Below are 18,806 nucleotides of genomic sequence, written 5' to 3' on the forward strand. Positions count from 1 at the left end.
CGCCAAGATCCGTAACGCATTCTGTCATTGTAAGAGAGCAGCCACAGATTTGGCAATCATAAATAATAGGCAGAGTTTTCCGATGGAAGGAAATTATGCTGCATTTTGCAATACTTAAGCCCATAACGTTTTTTGTGCACCATTCCTCAAACAGAAGCAACATTCTTTGTAACTCCAGGCAGTCGAGAAGGCATTTAATTATTTTAAAGATTTTCGTATCGTCTGCATAAAACAGACGACAGTCCGATGGTAGTAGCGATGGGACATCGTTTATAAAAATTGAAAACAGTAGCGGACCGAGGTTGCTGCCTTGTGGAACTCCGGACTGGTTTGTGAACGATTCCGAAGTTGTCGAGCCGATTCGGACCTGTACAAAACGGTTTGTCAGATATGATCTGAACCAAGCAACACCCAACGCTGAGACGCCATATACGCCGTATCTATTTGCCACCCAGCATCCATGTTTCGTAAACAGTTCGTAAACTGCATAAGGTTGTTGGATACGGAGTGGCTAAATCCCTAGCAATGAACAAAGCTCCAGGGCCGGATGGAGTTCCAAACAACGCTCTCAAGGCAGCGATCATAGCGAACCCGAACATGTTCAGGCTAGCTATGCAGAGATGCCTTGACGAGTGCCGTTTCCCCGTTAGATGGAAGAGGCAGAAATTGGTGCTGTTGCCGAAGCCCGGGAAGCCGCCAGGCGACCCATCGGCGTACAGACCAATCTGTCTGATCGACACGACTGGCAAACTGCTTGAGAGGATCATCCTCAACAGGCTAACCCCGTACGCGGAAGGTACGGACGGTCTGTCAAGCAACAAGTTTGGCTTTCGGAAGGGTAAGTCCACAGTGGAGGCTCTCAACTCAGTGATAAATACTGCCGAGATAGCGATCCAACGAAAAAGGCGAGGTATTCGATACTGTGCGTTAGTGACACTCGACGTGAAGAACGCATTCAACAGCGCAAGCTGGGATGCCATCGCGCTCTCGTTACACCGGCTTAGCCTACCGGTGGGTCTGTACCGGATCTTGGAAAGTTACTTCCAGAACCGCGTACTGCTATACGAGACCGATGCCGGTCAGAAAAGGGTTCCGATTACCGCCGGAGTCCCGCAGGGCTCGATCCTAGGCCCGGTGCTATGGAACCTCATGTATGACGGGGTTCTGAGACTGAAGTTCCCTCCTGGAGTCAAGATCGTCGCCTTTGCTGACGACGTAACCTTGGAGGTCTACGGGGAGTCAATTCCTGAGGTAGAACTAACCGCAGAACACGCGATCAGCACGGTGGAGGAATGGATGAGCGCGAGAGGCCTGGAGCTCGCTCATCATAAGACGGAGGTAGTTATCGTCAACAACCGCAAGTCGGCACAACATGCAGTTATCCATGTGGGAGAAGTCGCGATCACTTCACAGCGAAGTCTGAAGTCTCTCGGAGTCATTATAGACGACAAGCTGACCTTCGGCAGCCATGTCGACTATACATGCAAGAGAGCATCGACTGCTGTTGCGGCTCTATCGAGAATGATGTCCAACAGCTCAAAGGTGTGCGCCAGTAGACGTAGGTTACTGGCAGGCGTTGCCGTATCTATCCTCAGGTACGGCGGCCCGTCATGGTCAAGAGCACTGAGGGTAACCAGTTACCTACAGAAACTGGAGAGCACCTACCGCGAGATGTGCCTCAGAGTGATATCTGCCTACCGCACGGTATCACATGATGCATCCTGCGTGATAGCGAGCATGATGCCAGTCGGGCTGGTCATTCGGGAAGATGAGGAGTGCTTTGAGCTACGTGGAAATAGGGGATACCTAGCATATTGAGCTGGGTGGGAAGACCCCATGGGGAAGTTCAATTCCACCTGACACAATTCCTGTCAGGCCATGGCTGTTTCCGACAGTACCTCCACAGGTTCGGGCACGCGGAGGTCCCAGTCTGCCCGGACTGCCCAGGTGTAGATGAAACTGCCGAACACATACTGTTCGTATGTCATCGGTTCGACATCGAAAGAAGAGCAATGCTTGACGTCTGTGGCTGGGACACAACCCCTGATACCCTTATTCAGCGGATGTGTCAATCGGTGGAGAAGTGGAACGCAGTCTCGGCTGCTACCATCCAGATTGCCAGTAGGCTACAGGTAATCTGGCGAACCGAGCAACAGACGACGGGCACGGCTAACTAGTGATTGGTTAGCTGGAGCGAAAAAGGCCAAGCGCAAAAAAGGGAGTGAATGGTCTGTTCATGCCGAGGCAGGTTTGGCGCAGCGAATGGCAACCGCGTAAGGGGTAAACCCAGCCACCCCGAAGCAAGACAGAAGAGTGAGTGTATAAGCGTATAAGTGGACTGCCTCATGCCAAGACGGGAGGGTCGTAGCGTAGTATGTTGGAACTTAGCTATCGATGCCTCATGGCGTGGCAGAGGAGTGAAAGGGTGAGCATCCAAGTCACACGGCATGTTAAGGGTGAGCATAAAAGTCAGCCTAACAAGGAATGAAAAAGGTGAGCACACAAGTCAGCCTCGCATGGTATGTCAGAAGTGGGGCCTAAGAAAAATGTCCCACATGGGATGCCAGGGGGAGTGACAAAGGTACAATAGAGTGGCACGATTGAGAGTGAATCAGGTGATAGGGTGAGCACCCAAGTCAGCCTCACATGGTATGGGTGGGGCGAGCACAAAAGTAAGCCTGGCAAGGAATGAGTAAGGTGAGCACACAAGTCAGCCTCGCAAGGAACGAAAAAGGTGCGCACAAAAGTCAGCCTCATGTGGGAGTGTTTGAGAGTGAATCAAGGTGCGATAGAGAGAGAGCATCCAAGTAAGCCTCATACAGGACGTATGAACGCGTGAGTGAGAGTGAATGAGTACATTATGTACAGCCATCCCCCCAGAAGTAATACCGAGAGGTAGTTCCTGGGAGGAATGATGGCGGAGCCCAATGGAGTTTAGTCGGTATTAATGGCTGGTCACCCCAATGGAGTTTAGTCGGTATTAATGGCTGGTCACCATTCGAGTCCGACACGCCCCCAGTGCACCCCGTGTGGTAGATTGGACCCTACCAATAGCACGTGTACTGGGCAAGGACATAAAGGTCTTCTCCATTGTAAAAAAAAATACACTCAGCGAAAAAATCTGTACAACATTCTGCAACGAAGCGTGAGCGTTCACCACGGTCAAGCACACAGTTCGCAAGGTGTGCGGACTTTTTCGTCAGAGTTGGTCAGCTTGGGCATCAGGTACGCATATACTTTCGAATGTATTCAGTGCCACATGTTTGAGTAAACCAAGCAAACACAACACGTTTGTGCACAATGCATTTTCAATGCAAAAGAGTGTTAATAGCTCCAAAAACCTGTTTTAATCCACCTAGTGAAGCAATTGTGCCTTTCTCATTTGAAATGTATATTACATATTCAGTACAATTTGCACATAGTACATACAATGGATTGACAGCCACGATTTTGAGATACTATGTGTCCGCACTAAAACATCGCTTGAAAGCAGCAGCGAATCAAGGAGGAAGATCCGTTAAGAAATTTTAAACTAGTTATAATTTTAAAGTAGCAACCCCTTATTGCATACTCCTACCTAAGCCTATACAAGCCAAAAAAAAATTGCTTGGATTAGGTTGACGATTTTTAGAGCGATTGCATAACCTTTCTATATGGGAAAGGCAAATATGTGCCATAGTGAAAAAAGTCAATTTTCGTCAAAAATTTTTTTTTAGATTACATCAAATCTCAACGTTTCATGCATTTTAAAGTCATTTGGCATCCAAAATACAAATTCATTTTGAAATTTTCCCTTACTCCCCCTTTGAGAATTTCTCATTTCAGTTTGTATGGGAATTTGCTGTGTGGTCGCACTCTTCAACCCGTAACTCCGGAACCAGAAGTCCAATCAACAAAAAAATTCAATAGCAGCGGATGAGATTGGTTGGGTTGTACCTTTCATTTGAGACTAAATTTGTGCAAATCGGTTCAGCCATCTCTGAGAAACAGAGGTGACATTTTTATTCCAAATACACACATACACACACCAACATACACACACACAGACATTTTTCGATCTCGACGAACTGAGTCGAATGGCATATGACATTCGGCCCTCCAGCCGGGAATAGTTGGAGCACTTTTAGAGAGATTGCATAACCTTTCTATATGAGAAAGGCATAACCCACCAAATCATTTATCAAAATTTGCATTCATTTCTATTTTAATATAAATTCAAAGAAAGGTCGAAATAAGGAATCACCACATATGTTTTAATAAACCGGATAAACGAAAAGATCACAAGTTTGCGTGCAAGAAGTATTTGGCATACAAATTCAAAGATCTGCTCATGTTTGAATGAAGGAACCAATTTTACTTTATTTTGTTAAATGTTATAGATAATATTGCATCACTTAAAAGTTGTTTAGAGAATAGTGCGGCTCACTCCCTAACAGCGCCAAAATAGGTTCATTACCCTACATATTTTGCAGGCCAGTTACGGCGATATACAGTTTGAAACGAATATTGCAAAGATATTGATAAAAATTTCTACGAAATTCACTGATTGTAGTCAGAGTAATAATGCGGTATACCCCTATTACTACGAAAATCGAAAACAAAGCATTTACGAAATCTGCTTGGAAATCCATTAGCACTACCCATAACAGCATAAGAGTCCCATGTTGAAAAATAGCAAGCCGAGAAAAACGCTGTTCAAGATTGTCCCATCCATTGAGCCAAATGGATGGGACAACCATGTTTTGGTATTTTTTTTAGATATTTTCTGAACAAACCCGGTAATCTTATTTGTGCAGTGTGATTCAGTGGTGATACAGAATACAATCCAACGGATAACTTATTTTCGACAAAAATCCACATGGGACTCTTATGCGTTTATGGACAGAGCAGTACTTTAATAATATTCTGAATACGAAAATTAGTTTTCAAGAAGCTTCATCAAACGGTGTTGAAAAAAATGCCTAGTGAAAAAACTACAGACATTCAGAGAACTACAACGTTCTCAAATATCGATGTTAACAATGTAGGAATAATTGTTTTACCTTAGCTTGACTTCATTACGATTTGGTGTACAAACAAACTTATTTAGTGCTGGAGAATTCAATCAGTTTGCATTTGTCGCGTTTATAAACTGAGTAAATAAAAGTTTTGCTCGGGTATTTCTTTAGTTTTAACCATCTGTTCCCATACCAAAAAAATGTATTGATAACACAATTCTTTTTCACTTACCAACGATCCGGAAACCACAACGTCCAGCTCAGTCATGATGGACACGCACGAAATAGCATCATCGTGTCCATACAGTGTGTGCACCGGCTTCGGCGTTAGATTATTGGTAAGATGCACCACGTTGGCGCTTCCCACCACATTTCCGGCTAGATTCTGATTCAATGCTGCTGTGTTGGGCTGAAGATTGGAAGCACTGGTTGGGCCGGCTGTATTGCTATTGCTGATTGACCAGATAACGCATGTGCTGTCCTTCGATCCGGTCACCAGGTACGATCCGCAGCTGTCTAGCGCCACGCAAGTTACCACATCTGGAAGGCAATAAACAGCGTTCGTGTACGTTTCTCTTAAGCGGTTCATAAATTGGACCTACCGAAATGATGGATCGCGGAGGCGACCACCTTTCCCCTTGCCATATTAAATATGCGTACTGAATTGTCCCAGATGCCGCCGGAATACAAATACTTGCCATCGACACTGACGGCAAATAGATTTGAATTCAAATTGATCGAAGGATGGAATGGGCCGACCAGTTTTTTACGGTTTCTATGAGTGTGAAACGAAAAAAAATAGATTATATAAAACACCATATCAAATTGATATTCAGGGCTATACTTGAGGTTGGAGGTAGTGGCATCGATTTCCAGAAGAAATCCTTTCTCTTTATCAAACGACATCCAGCTGTTGCAGCCGAGAATACCGCTTTTCGTTACTGAAATCAGCATATCCGGGCTGGTCTGCAAAAACGATCGAGGCGGGCTACGTGGTGTACTTAGATAAACCACCGGATCTTTGTCGAATGATAGTTCACAGTTGATGCAATTGACACGATCAAGGATCAGTGTTAAGTCGGGTTTTTTCAGTTCCAACTTGAGTAATTTCATCGTCAGTTCATCTTGCGACAGCCTTCGCGGATGGGGTTCTCTCAGGAGCTGTGAAGGAGTTTGTCCGAAGTTATTGATCATACCTTCCACCGCTTCACGTTCGATTGGGTTGGTAATCTTATCCAAATCTACAGCCCCTTCATAGGAACAGTAATAAAACACATTAAGCGCTTCCACTGCCTTCGGTCCTTTCTGCTTGCACCCGAATATAAGGTCAATCCAATGATGAAGATTCTGTGAAACATGCTCCGACTCAAGTGCTCTTCTGTGAATCGCAATGAAATCTTCAGCAGATTTTGCCCAGGATGGTAAAACGACATCGTCCACTCGTTCTTTGGTTGTCTGCAGTATACCGAGGTCAAACTTGTTCATATTTTTCAAAAATTCAGGGAAGTAGAAAAACTCTGGTATAAGCTCCTTCACATCGTTCGGATTATCCATCAAAAGCTTCCACGTTTGAGGAATGGAATGAAACTGCCTATCCGCCACATCGAATCGGCCGCTTTGTAGCTCAATGTGCAATGAAGTGAATGGCTCTACTCGTATCAGATAGTGCAAGACACCAGCAGAGTTGGAATAGTGGGTACCAAAATGAAATTTTGGTATCATTCCGGACGGATCTTCAAAACTCTCAAACTTACTTCTAACTTCTGCCTCGTTCTTCGGATTAACTACTCCTATTGGTTTGCTAAGATCCCTGAAAGATTTCGGATCGTTAAGATCCAAGATGTCACTTGTGTAATCCGCTAATATCCACGGAAACACCGGGTACTGACTTAGATCGTTGTATGACCGACCGGCGATCGTATTCAAGTGCATCAGGTATTCAAAGTTTGATATTTCCCGGTTCACCCATTTCTGGGTCAATCCAGAAGATCGTAATAATTCTGCCGGTGACCGCCCTGATCCATATAAAATATTTGGAGGTTGTAGACTGAGAATTTTAGTGAAAATTTTGTTTCTTGTTTTTGTCGTGAAGTTCAGGAAGTAGCTTGTCTGATCGACGAGAAACATTTCCAAAGCACTACGGCGAAGATTAAACTTCCGCAAGTGTAGCTCTCGCAATTGGGCAATTGGAAATTTGAAATCGTGACGTTGACCGTCGTCCCTAATGGCACCGATTTCGGAGAAAATTAGTTGATTGGTCGTCAAATCGAGCCGTCCCTTGACTCTCGTCATTAACGTGATAAGTTCACATTCTTGTGATATGACAATTTTCTCCTTGCCGGAAGTTTCGGGTCTAAATGCAAAACATTTATTAGAGGGAATCTAGTATGCAAAACAAATCTTGACCAACTTACACTTGCGGTTCCAAACTGTTGCGCATCTCCTCCTCCAACAGAAGAATGTCCTCGTCGACATTTTCGTCAGCTAGTGCGGCTGGCGCAATAGTTGAGCCTAACTCGGTCGAAAGGCGACGACTTTGCGAGTGGCTCGTCGTATTGTCACGCATATTAGAAGCCGCAGTATGAGGATCGTGGTTGACATCCGGCTCCAACTTCAACCGCATGCGAACACCATTCTCGTGATGTGAGAGACGCCAAAACTCTTCCTCGCTGGCGCTGCAATTCGAGAGATAAAGACGCTGTGATTAGATAACGAAATTTATCATGCATGAATTACAATTCAATTGTGATTATCAGAAATTTACAAAATAACACTTCACAACCAGGAAAAGCTTATACATATTTGTGGTTCCAATTATTATAATTCCATCTGCATCCAGTGACGAGATTTAAATTAAAAAGACTTTTTTTATTCATTTCGTTTATTTAATAAGACATGTTTGCGTTAGCTTAAAGGTGCCATTTTTTCTTTGTTTTACATTTTGAATTTCTTAAAACTTAGGGGTTACACATTTCAATATTATTTTATTTTTATATAATGAAATTAAAAAAAAATTACAGCTAACTTATACATATACAAGAGGGGATAATATAATATTCGGAAGATTAGGGAGGCGAGGCATTTTGTGTGTTCTTTGTATAGTAATGCACTTTAGGATTTATAGAAAGGAAATTGTTGGAGCAATTATAAACTAAGCGTAACATTTTACAAGCTTATTAACTAGAAATAACTAGAGGGAGTGGTTCAATTTTATTAAGATTAGAGGGGATTAGTTAGGGCTATTTTTAAGTAGTGGTACTGTTGGGCATTTCTTGACGAGATTAAATATTGATCAACTAAAACTAGAAGATAGGGGGGCACATAAGTTTTGAAAAGATATTGTATAAAGCCAATTCGCTGGTATAACAACAAAAAATAGTTACAGTTTCGACCCGTTTTTATAAACTCCCGATTTTATGCAGCCCCATTTTTATGCATCCCCCATCTTCTGAACTGGTTGTACCCGATTGTATCAACAATGCGCAAATTCATTCTTTTATTCCAATTATTCAGGTCAACAGTCTTCCAATCGTATTCGATCAAGGTAACGGGTAGTGCTTTATTAAGTATTAGTCAAAATGGATTACCCAATGTTAATTCTATTTGATAATTGATGAACTAAAATCATATTTTTAGTTGAATTTCAAGAAAATCAAGACTGTATGTTCACACGATAAACTGACACACTTTGACATACTATCCGTGGAAAACATAACGGTTGGAAAGACTTATTTCTTTTATAGGTATTAGGTTGCCCTGAAGTTGAAAATTGGAATGAAATGGTTTTTGGAACGCTTAATTAGAACAATATACAAAGAATAAATTAATAATGAGTGGTTATCCATAAAATTTTTATTTTCAATATCGCCAAACCCTATTAATACTTTTGTGCTTGACACCGGTTCGACAACGCGTTATCTTTTCCTATTTTACGATATTTACTAGCAAAACATTAGGTCTCTGCCCATTTTCAAGGAATAATCTCTTCTTAATCACATACTTAGCTACGGATGAAATATGGGTGATTAGCGCGATTATTATAATTCAAAGTTTATTTGAGTCAAAGTATGGTTTCTTCTGGTACTGGACTAAACCTATTGTATACTTAGTAATATAATGTTTCTAATTTTGCAGTTCATGCTAAACTGCAAACAAATTTTGAACCTAAACCTTTACCTAAATGGATCTCGGTCCGTCCCGCAAGACAAATATTGAAAATTCGGGCGAAGGAGCGTCTGTCTAAAACCGCATATTTGTCTCTAAGAATATGATGTATATTCTCTATTGAATTAACTTTTGTCTTGTTCTTCCTTTTCATTCTTTATGTCATCCAAGCGGATTGATCTATTCACTTGTAAGTGGGAGGAATATATCCACGAACCAGTTCGCACTAGCGAGAGTGGACCATGCCAGTCGACAGCCACCAATCCAGCCCCAAACCGCCCATATCTATAAAATACCTATACCTGTTACAAATGCTTTGAAAGCCGACACAGAATACATTGATACTGTAAATTAAAATATGCGTGACTATGATGGCTAGCCAAACATCCCACTACGTTTGCCGGTGTTTAGATGGATTGAAACACGACCACTTTGGAAACAACAAGTCAGTGGACCCTTTGCCACACTCGGGCAGTTTTATTTGAGATTTTGTTCATTTATCTGATCTTATTTTAAAAATAGTTGCGAGGTTACACTGACCGTTTTACTACAAATAGTAATAACATTCTCAATATTCAAACTAAAATAAAATGAGTTAAACAAAAATGACCTCTGAGATTTTTTCATAAAACATACTATCAATTGAGCTCTTTCAAATGCAAAAAGAAGAAATCAATTTCACTTGCCCCTTTTTGAGATATCAACATTTGAAAAGGTTATGTTTTTTTTGCTAAAAATGCTCATAACTTTTGAACTAAATGAGTTATTTTAAATCTGTCTATATAAATAATATTCGTCTCAGTAAGCTCTAAAAGTTTCAATAGCTGTAAAATTAAAACCATTAAAGTTACAAATATGACGTCCTCAGCAAAGTTATTTCAAAAAGGTTGTACTATAATTTTGCAGAACACCTCATTGTTTTATCTCTTCTTATTTCGAAAATAATTTTCAGATTGTACAAACAATATGCACCACCCTAATGTCACCGATCTCAAAAGATGCCTCAATTGACACAGATTATTTGTTCCGAAGACATGAAATCTCTAGAACCAGTAGTTTAGTCACAAATGTTTTTGTCATCCTAAATTCTGGATTCGGACCACTGTGCATTGATGCCCTTTTGAAAACCGCCCAGTGGCGGCGCGAGATGATTTGCCGCCAGGGGCCAAAAATTAAATTTGCCGCCCCTTTTATAATGAATTTTCAAAAGAGTTCAATTTTTTTACCATTTATTCGATTTTTTGAAAATTTTATATGAAACCGTCCCCTTAAAAGTTTATGCGAGCAAGTTTCTAATTTAGAGATCGTGGGTTTGTATTGTATTTGACCAGACCTGCAACCTTTTCTGGATCACTTGAAAAGTACATTTTTTATTTTGCAGCCCTTTGTAATTATTTATTATACTAATAACAAGGTCGCCGAATGGTGAATATTTCCCAGTGTTCGCCACCTTCCAGCTCGTGCCTCAGCTTTGTATGTAATTGCTTGTCAAACGTCCCTAGGTGAAAGGGCGGCCAAGTGCATCTATCATAATATCAAATATGCCTTAACAAACTAGTCACCTAGCGACCGGATAATTCAAATCATATCTGAATGTATTTTAGATTTTCAGGTTACTCGATCTTGGACCGCCAGTTCCATAGACGCCCACCGCATGCGCATCTTCCTCAATTGTGCACAACCAGCGAGAGCGGGGTTTGTCTCAAAATTGACGACTTCATCCAGGTTCTCTACTCTGTTGTCATAACTTTAATTGGTATCTCTTTCGTCTTTCGGCACTACAAGCCCAGCTCACTGTAGTCTGCCGTGTTTTATCAGCCTTTCAATGTCAGCATGGTTGTATACTTGGTACTGTCTGGGCTATTCTCCATTTTCTACTGTGCTGCCGAGTATTGAACGCAGAATTCTTCCCCAAACAAGCCGAGCACTCGATACCCTGCTTCCTTCAACATCCATGGCCGTACAGAGCAACAAGGAGTACCAGCGATTTGAATAGAGCAAGTTTTGCGCGCATCCTCGGGCTGTGGGACTCTAGCTTACTACGTAAACCATATTCGCAGCTGCAACATGCATTTTTCCTTCGCGGCTAACATCGTTATCATATGTCACTAGTGTTCTAAGATATATAAATTGGTTTACCGTACCCCATCGTTTTCCACCTCAAACCCAACACGAATGCTACGTTCTCTGCCAGCTACCATGTACTTTGTCTTGTCCGCAAGTTGTTTTCCCTGAATATATCCAGAATTTGTCGCATTTGGTCCGTCCTCTATCGTGCTTCTCGAAACCCGCTTTGATTCATCAACAAAGGATTCAGCCAACAGACGCAGTCTCCTCAAAAGAACACGATCTGCAGATTTTGGGATGCACAAGTTGATGTTGTACTGAATTTATTGTTTTGATTGCCCATTTTTCATATATTTTCATCCACAAACTTGAAAATTCTTGTGAGTGAACTAGAGTTTTCGAAAAAAGCTCATATTTGACAAATTTTATATAAAGCCATTTACCGTTTGATTTAACAGTGTTTCGAAAAAAGTCAAAATTGTCTAATACTCACACTACTACAAGGACATTCGGAAACTCATCTCCGTTGAATCTTTTGAGACTAATCAATAAGTATATAGTTTTGTTCGATCGCATCCGTTGTCCCGATTTCCTACCTTTTTAATTGTCAACAGATGCGAAAATAATATAAATTCAAGCTTTTCCTCCGCACTTGATTTTTATCGTGATTAATGAAACTTGAACAATTACTAAAAAATGAAATAGAAATTTGTTGAGTAGGAAATGCCGCCCCCTGATTTTGCCGCTCGGGGAGGTTACCCCCTCCCCCCCCCCCCCCCCCCCTTAGCGCCGCCACTGACTGCGCCTGCCGGTAACTTTAAGCATACGCCAAACGATTTTATGATTCTGGGAACTATTTCACGAATAAATAAAAATTCGAGTTTCGTGAAATAGTTCATGAGAAGATATCAATACTGTTTAAGTTTTGTGATTTAATTCAAAACCATGATGAAGATGTCAGCCAACATTTTGTTTATGAGTAATATTCACAAAGTTGTAAACTTGTTCACGAACAGAAAAACGATTTGGTAATACCATAGCGCAAGCCATAAATGAAATTCACAAAAAGAAACAATAATCTCCACAAGTAAAAGCATTATACAAGCGTTACGAAAGTAAATTTAACAAATTTATAAAACAAATAACTTTTGTTAATGGTCCTGTTTAAGATACGTAAAAATTAATCAATAATCATGGCACATTTTCACGAATCTGGGAACAAGTTTTTTCAGTGCGGTGTCTTCAATGTAAATACAACAGAAGTAGGCGAGTAATTAGAAACTGAGTATCATCATCATCTTCTTTTGATAACAGCAAGCATATTGGGAATATTCGAGTTCGTTAATAATCGGCGTCGGCGTGTGTTAAAACTTACCGACGGCGGCGTGGTGCTGCAGCGCACATGTGTAACCAGATGTCACCTGCTTGGTTTTCAACATGGCATCAATGCTCCATTTACGTCTTCTACTGACCACTCCGTTTCAAATGATACCCATATTGCTGATGGTTTTCACTGTTTTGTTGTAGGCTTCCTATCTTGGTTTTCAAAATGGAGTCGATCACCAATTTCCGTCTTTTTCCGACCACCCACTAAACAATGACACAACAATTGATGATTTTCTACTGACCACCCCTTAGAAATAACACCCGTATTCATGATGGTTTTCACAGTTTTGTGGTAACCAGAAAAAAACATCTTTGTTTTCAAAATGTCAAATTGGATTCCATCCGGAGCAAGTGCAGGACTGGCCATACCAAAGTTGAGGGTGCTGTAGGAGTGTATGTTTTGAAGAACTTCGCATTTCGTATGTATAATGAATCTGAAGAGCTGAAATGAGTGTATATATTTTTTTTCTTTTTTATTAACGACTTAGAGTGAGTCAATCTTTTCCCTTTTTATATTGTAAACGACATTTAATTAGCCAGGGACTGAAAGGTATGAAATATTTTTCAATATTAAGAGCCATAGTACTCAAGGAAGAGCAAGGAATTGAAGGAATAAAGTTTAGAAAAGCGTGGAATAGGGTCATATGAGCAAGCCTAGTTTCCCGGCGACTTAACCCTTTGTCTTCCGCAACGCAGGAGTCAGGATCTTTTGGCATTAAATGCGAATCACTTGAGTCTGCGGCTTGTCCGGACAAGCGTAAACTCACTTAATGACCTATGTTGTAGGAACCGACAAAAATTAAGTCTCGGAAAATTTCCACCACAAGCATTTTTGCGACGTTGAAATATTTCACATCTTCCAGTCCCTTGCTAATTAAATGTCGCTACAATACAATATATACATTTTCTAAGGTTGCGGCACAGGCTATCACGCTATTTGTTTACGAGATAAGCGACTCACCCCTTGGCTAAATTTCAGTCTTTTTGACAACACTGCTAGTGTTCCTACTATTATATTCCATAGTGAAATAACATCGTACTTTTTTTTGTTTTACTTATTTTACCGATTGGTTTAAATTATCAGCACATTTTCACAGACGGATTTAGATAACAAAAGCGACGAAGGGAGGGGAGAATAATTTCACAAATTACATGTTTTCTTGAAACAAACCCCCAAACATCTCGTAAAGTATTACATTTTGTAAGATTTTAGATAAAAGCTAAAATTATAGTTTTGTCTGTTAATTAGCTTGAAATTTAAAAACATGTTTAGAGTTATAGTTGAATAACTTCTTTACTAATAGTTTTTCCATGATGCAATTATATTCAAAATATTTTCTTTCTCTTTAGACTTTTGTTGACAAAAAAATGAGTTTTTTTTGTGAGTAAATTTTTTAAACATTAATTTTTGCCTTTGTGAAAAATGTCAACTTTTTTCAGTGTATATCTTATATAACTGTAGCATTAATTATATAAAAATCGGAAACGAAGATGAACGGTAACATTTTTAAAGATTTTCGGACGCATCTTTGTGGAACTCCTCTGACAAGAAGCTCCAAAAACTCGAATGTGATAACTATAGAGGCAGCACACTCTTCATTAACGTTTTAAGGGGCCTCGTATTCTATTTAACAGAAAGTCAGGAATACAACATGCGGACTCATTTTCTGTTCGTTGATTTCCGGGTAGCGTACGATTCAGTGATACGAAACAAACTGCGACAGATAATCTTAGACCATGGCTTTTTGATGCTGATTCGTAAGAAACTGTGTGAATCAAAATCAAATGTAAGGATAACATCCGACTCGGTTAGGACGTTATAGATGAGTTCGACGTACGCCATGTGAAGATCTGGTGTGCAAAGAAACAAAATTATCATCACGCAGGCCGCACGACGCTTAAGCGTTGAACGCTGAGTAGTATGAACGGCTTATTTACATTTTTTAAAAATTTTGCTACGAGAATTAAACTATTTTAAAGCGAATTACATGGTGGCTGATAGAGAACGAGGCAGGGCAAAGAGAGTTGGTTTCAAGGTAGAAAATAATGCGGCGTCAGGTAGGTGAAGCATAGATGTCGGTGTAAGCAGATTTTAGGGTGCTGGATATATAGTTGTTATTTTGGGAGATAGACCAATAGAAATTATGCCTAACTGAAATAATGTTAAACAAATGGCTGTGTTGAGCGCGTGCAGGGAGATTGGAGAGTACCGGTCTAAAACTGAACTTTCTGGAAATCTTCAATCGGTCTCCGAAGAAACACCCAGATTTTCGGTATGCAATTAGTGTAACCAACCTGGGAGCAAGCAATCGCCTATATATAAAAGTCAATGTTTGTATGTATGTGGTTTATGAACTGCCAAACGGCTTAACTGATTCCCATAAAAAATATTCATAGTAGACATTTGTTATGGAGCGTGTGTCGCCTATAAAACAAACATAGTGGTTTGAGATAACACTAGGAACTTAAAAAGTGCTGTACTCACTAATTCGTCGCTGTTGTTCTATCTTATGACAAACGCCATTTTGGGGTAAACTGAGTTAGATATGCCACATTACTTGTCCAAAAAATCTCTACAAAGTGGCGTTTACAGAATTTTGATGTTCTGCTTGGTTACTGAGATATAGCGAGAAACGTGCTGAGAAATTTTTAATTTTTTGCTTCAAATGACTGTGTCTGGGGATTCGCTCAAACTATCTTTATGTATGCGATGTTTTTATATGTAAAACTATCTGATAAACACAATGGCATAATCATTTTCGAAACAAAAATGCACGAACTGTGAGAAAAATGCAATTTAAGTTTTAAACTGGAAATATAGCATATTTGGCAACACTGTAACCAAAAATAACTATTTTTTCTAGATTCCCTGACTCATTTCCTTCAAAATGCATCTCACCGATTGTTTATAGACCAAATGAAGCCAAAGATATGAATAAAAGTTAATAATTGATGATTTTTTTCTATGCAAAATTTTCCATGCACAATTATGACACGCCATACAAATTTTGTCATCAATACACACCTATGACACGTGTGAGACCGACTTTTGTTTACATTTTTAAAGAAAACTCGCAATGTAGTTAACCGATTTTCGTAATATTTGAGAGATTAATGCAGAATAGATATAAGCATCATTTGTTTACTTTAAATTGTTTATACCATTTATAAGTTTCAAGATATTCAATCTCAAACTTTAAAAATCGTTTTTCTCGAAATGTGCAAAATGGCGCTTGTCATAAGATAGCACAACAGCGACGAATTAGAAACATTCTTTATTTCCCCCATACGACCAACAACCAGCCCTCCTGGTGCACACTCATCCATACTCATTTTGTTTAACAAAAATTTACCAACCGATGTCATAAATACAAATTATTCTAATTGTATTGAGATTGACAGCGTTTTCGTGAAGAAATGGGAAGGCACAGGTCACTTATAAAAAATAACTTTGTAATGGTTTCAACGTAATAAAGAAACTGTAACAGTTATCAATTAAGGTAATTGTCAAAATTATTTTGGACACCGCCATGACAAAATCCAGGATTGCAGTTGCCATAGAATACCCTTCAAGTAATGATTAATAAGAAGAAAAGTAAATCGTTAAATCCCGCAACATGATGGGCGATATTACCTTACCTCAAAATTTAAGCATGATATGATAAATAATCGATGGAAAGCGTATATATTGGTATAAAAATTGATTCGTTCCCAAGAACTAGTATAATAACAAAAATAAGTTGATAATGGCGAGAGACTCGTGTTTAATAAGTGCAACGAAAACTTGAATCGAATGCCCCAAATACCACCCTGCCATTTGAGTCAATGTGTCGAACAAAAGTGGCAGAAGCTGTTCTAAATAACGGTTTCAAATGGATAGGGAATTACGCAGAACATAGCGAAAATAAGCTCATTATTCTAGTTAGTTCAACCAGGGTCCGATTTGGAATGTAAAGGAAGAATAATAACACTTTTTAGATATACTTTTGTAGAATAAGCGTTGCAATTTCGTGTTTTATTATTACCTAAAACGAAGCTGTACAAAGTGCGTGACTTCAAGCAAGAATGATTTTCAGCAGTGGAAATTATGTACAGATGAGTGATTGCTTAAAGTTGCACATTGGTGGTGACCCTGGAGTCCTCTTGACTATTTACACTCGGGAATTGGTCCTATATACACAGCATATTCAGACTGATTCTAGTTCTCGCCGGGAAGTGGATGATTGGTTTCTAGACTACGACGGCCTTAGCAGCGACTGCAGGGGCCACGACGGTCTTGGCTGCAAACGCAACCGGAACATCCTTTTGCACGACTGCATTGAATCCGTTGATTGGATCAGCGTAGTAGTTGACAATACGACGGCTGCCATCAGGTTCGATCAGGGAGTACGATCCCTTAACAATATCACCATCGCGGGTCTCTTCCTGAGTTTTCGAGTCACCGGTCAGAGTATCTTGAACATTGTAAGCATATTGGTACTGTGGGTAGGAATCGGTGAACTCGGCTTGAACTGGAGCGGCAACTACTGGAGCAGCACGAGCAGCCACAACCGGAGCAGCGGCAGCAACAATCGGAGCAGCACGAGCAGCAACCACTGGGGCAGGAGCAGCCACTATTGGCGCAGCACGAGCAGCTACAATTGGTGCAGAATACGCAGCGGCAACAGGAGCGGTGTATGCAGCCGGGAACTGAGCGTACGTGGCGGCAACGGGAGCAGTGTATGCAGCAGCAACTGGAGCGGCAAAAGTTTTGGCAACAACTGGGGCGGCAACTGCATTGTAGGCAAATGGAGCAGCATATGTTCTAGCAAAAACTGGAGCTTGAACTAGGGGTGCTGAGTATGCCACTGGAGCGACTGGGGCGGCTAGGACTCCGGGGTTTGGTTTAGGCTCGGCGCTAGCACAAAGGGCTAGTGCGGCGAAAACTGCAACCTAAAACGAACGAACGTACACAATTAATACCATTACACTGACATCAGTTTCCACTTGCTTGGATTTGTAATTACTTACTTTAAGCAAACTCATTGTGAGCTTATAGGATTGTATTTCACACTGTTCAAATAAAAATCGAAAAACTAACTGATGTACCTGTTGCAGGTTGCCAAGCTTTTTATACAGAAAGTTAAAAAACTTCAATCCCCTTCGAATTTTCGTACCACCAACCACCACTATCAAATCGAACCAGTACGAAAGGAAACTCAAAAGAAATTGAACCAAGTCCAGGCGGCTCATCCTGATCGTATATTTCGATCACGTACTTTTATCAAATTTACTACGATACCCCGTTCGACACTTCAATGTAATTTATTTTGCATTCGGAGCACTAGGTTTGAAGTGGGAACCGAAACCAATACCAAAATATATCGCATAGCTACTGTAAAAATGTGGTCAACTGAAGCAACTAGGGCAATGCCAGGTCGGCGTGGGTGGAAGCGCAATAATGTGATTCACGCCTGCAAACCGTTAGATTCAGATGTTCAACACATCAAACCGGTACCGTATAAAACCGACCCCTTCGAAGATTCAAGATACAAAGGAAAACCCCAAGGTCGTTTCAAGGCTGATTTAGCGAGCATTAAACATTAGCATAGTGGATTGTGCTGAGTCGTAGGTGGAATCAATTACAATGTGACTTGTGCGCATGGATCACGTAAAGGGTTTTATGCGCAAGCGTCAGCCGTTGACATTGAACGCATGTACCGCAGCATGTATTGCGAATTCTTTACAAAAAAATGAGCAGGTTGCTACTGAATGGATGATATTGAAGGATATCGATAAACCATCTGTTAAAAGGAAAAATAAATGTTTATTACTTGTCCTATTACCAAGATATTGAGATTTTTTTTACGAGGGATACAAAACTGTTTTATTCAGAAGCAAGGAAAAAAAATCAATTATACAATTGTGAATACAGTGAAGACCCGTTTTTATCAGCCCCTTGGCAAATTTTAAACTGATAAAACAAGGGCATTGTTAAAATCGGGACATATATTTTTCTATATTTTAAATAAAATGAAGCTCTTAAAATATTCTTCTTTGACCCTTAGATATAGCATCTCAACTTTTTTTTTGATTATTTACTTTAAGTTCCCCTTAAGGGGGTCTGACAGCGCAAAATTTAAAAAAAATTAATATTTTTATTTTTATAGATCCATCGTAAGAAATCTATGCCTAAGAAAGGATTTACTCGAA

General features: G+C 40.3%; 2 protein-coding genes across 3 annotated transcripts in view; both read right to left on the reverse strand.

Annotated features, from left to right (window-relative positions):
• LOC131683542 (neurobeachin-like protein 1) overlaps window positions 1-18,806 on the reverse strand; it is a 181,786-nt gene that overhangs the window by 12,208 nt on the left and 150,772 nt on the right. For both annotated transcript variants that reach the window (XM_058965598.1, XM_058965597.1), the window contains 4 exons: window positions 7,412-7,672; window positions 5,842-7,350; window positions 5,600-5,772; window positions 5,230-5,537 (listed from right to left, as the gene is read on the reverse strand). In XM_058965598.1, coding sequence (XP_058821581.1) covers window positions 5,230-5,537; window positions 5,600-5,772; window positions 5,842-7,350; window positions 7,412-7,672 — 2,251 coding nt within the window. The remainder of the gene's footprint in view (window positions 1-5,229; window positions 5,538-5,599; window positions 5,773-5,841; window positions 7,351-7,411; window positions 7,673-18,806) is intronic.
• LOC131683544 (uncharacterized) lies at window positions 16,617-17,926 on the reverse strand. Its single transcript, XM_058965600.1, has 2 exons — window positions 17,625-17,926; window positions 16,617-17,546 (listed from the first exon to the last, which is right to left on the reverse strand). The coding sequence occupies exons 1-2, from the start codon at window positions 17,844-17,846 to the stop codon at window positions 16,845-16,847; spliced, it is 924 nt and encodes a 307-aa protein (XP_058821583.1). The 5' UTR covers window positions 17,847-17,926; the 3' UTR covers window positions 16,617-16,844.

This window comes from Topomyia yanbarensis, chromosome 2 (genome assembly GCF_030247195.1).
Source record: "Topomyia yanbarensis strain Yona2022 chromosome 2, ASM3024719v1, whole genome shotgun sequence".
In the NCBI taxonomy this organism is placed as follows: Eukaryota; Metazoa; Arthropoda; class Insecta; order Diptera; family Culicidae; genus Topomyia; species Topomyia yanbarensis.

Bases quoted from the DNA above. Each gene is read 5' to 3' on its own strand.
- LOC131683544 (XM_058965600.1), bottom strand. From the start codon at position 17,846: ATGAGCCGCCTGGACTTGGTTCAATTTCTTTTGAGTTTCCTTTCGTAC. The intron at 17,547-17,624 runs GTAAGTAATTAC...CGTTCGTTTTAG, and splicing joins TCACAATGAGTTTGCTTAAA to GTTGCAGTTTTCGCCGCACT.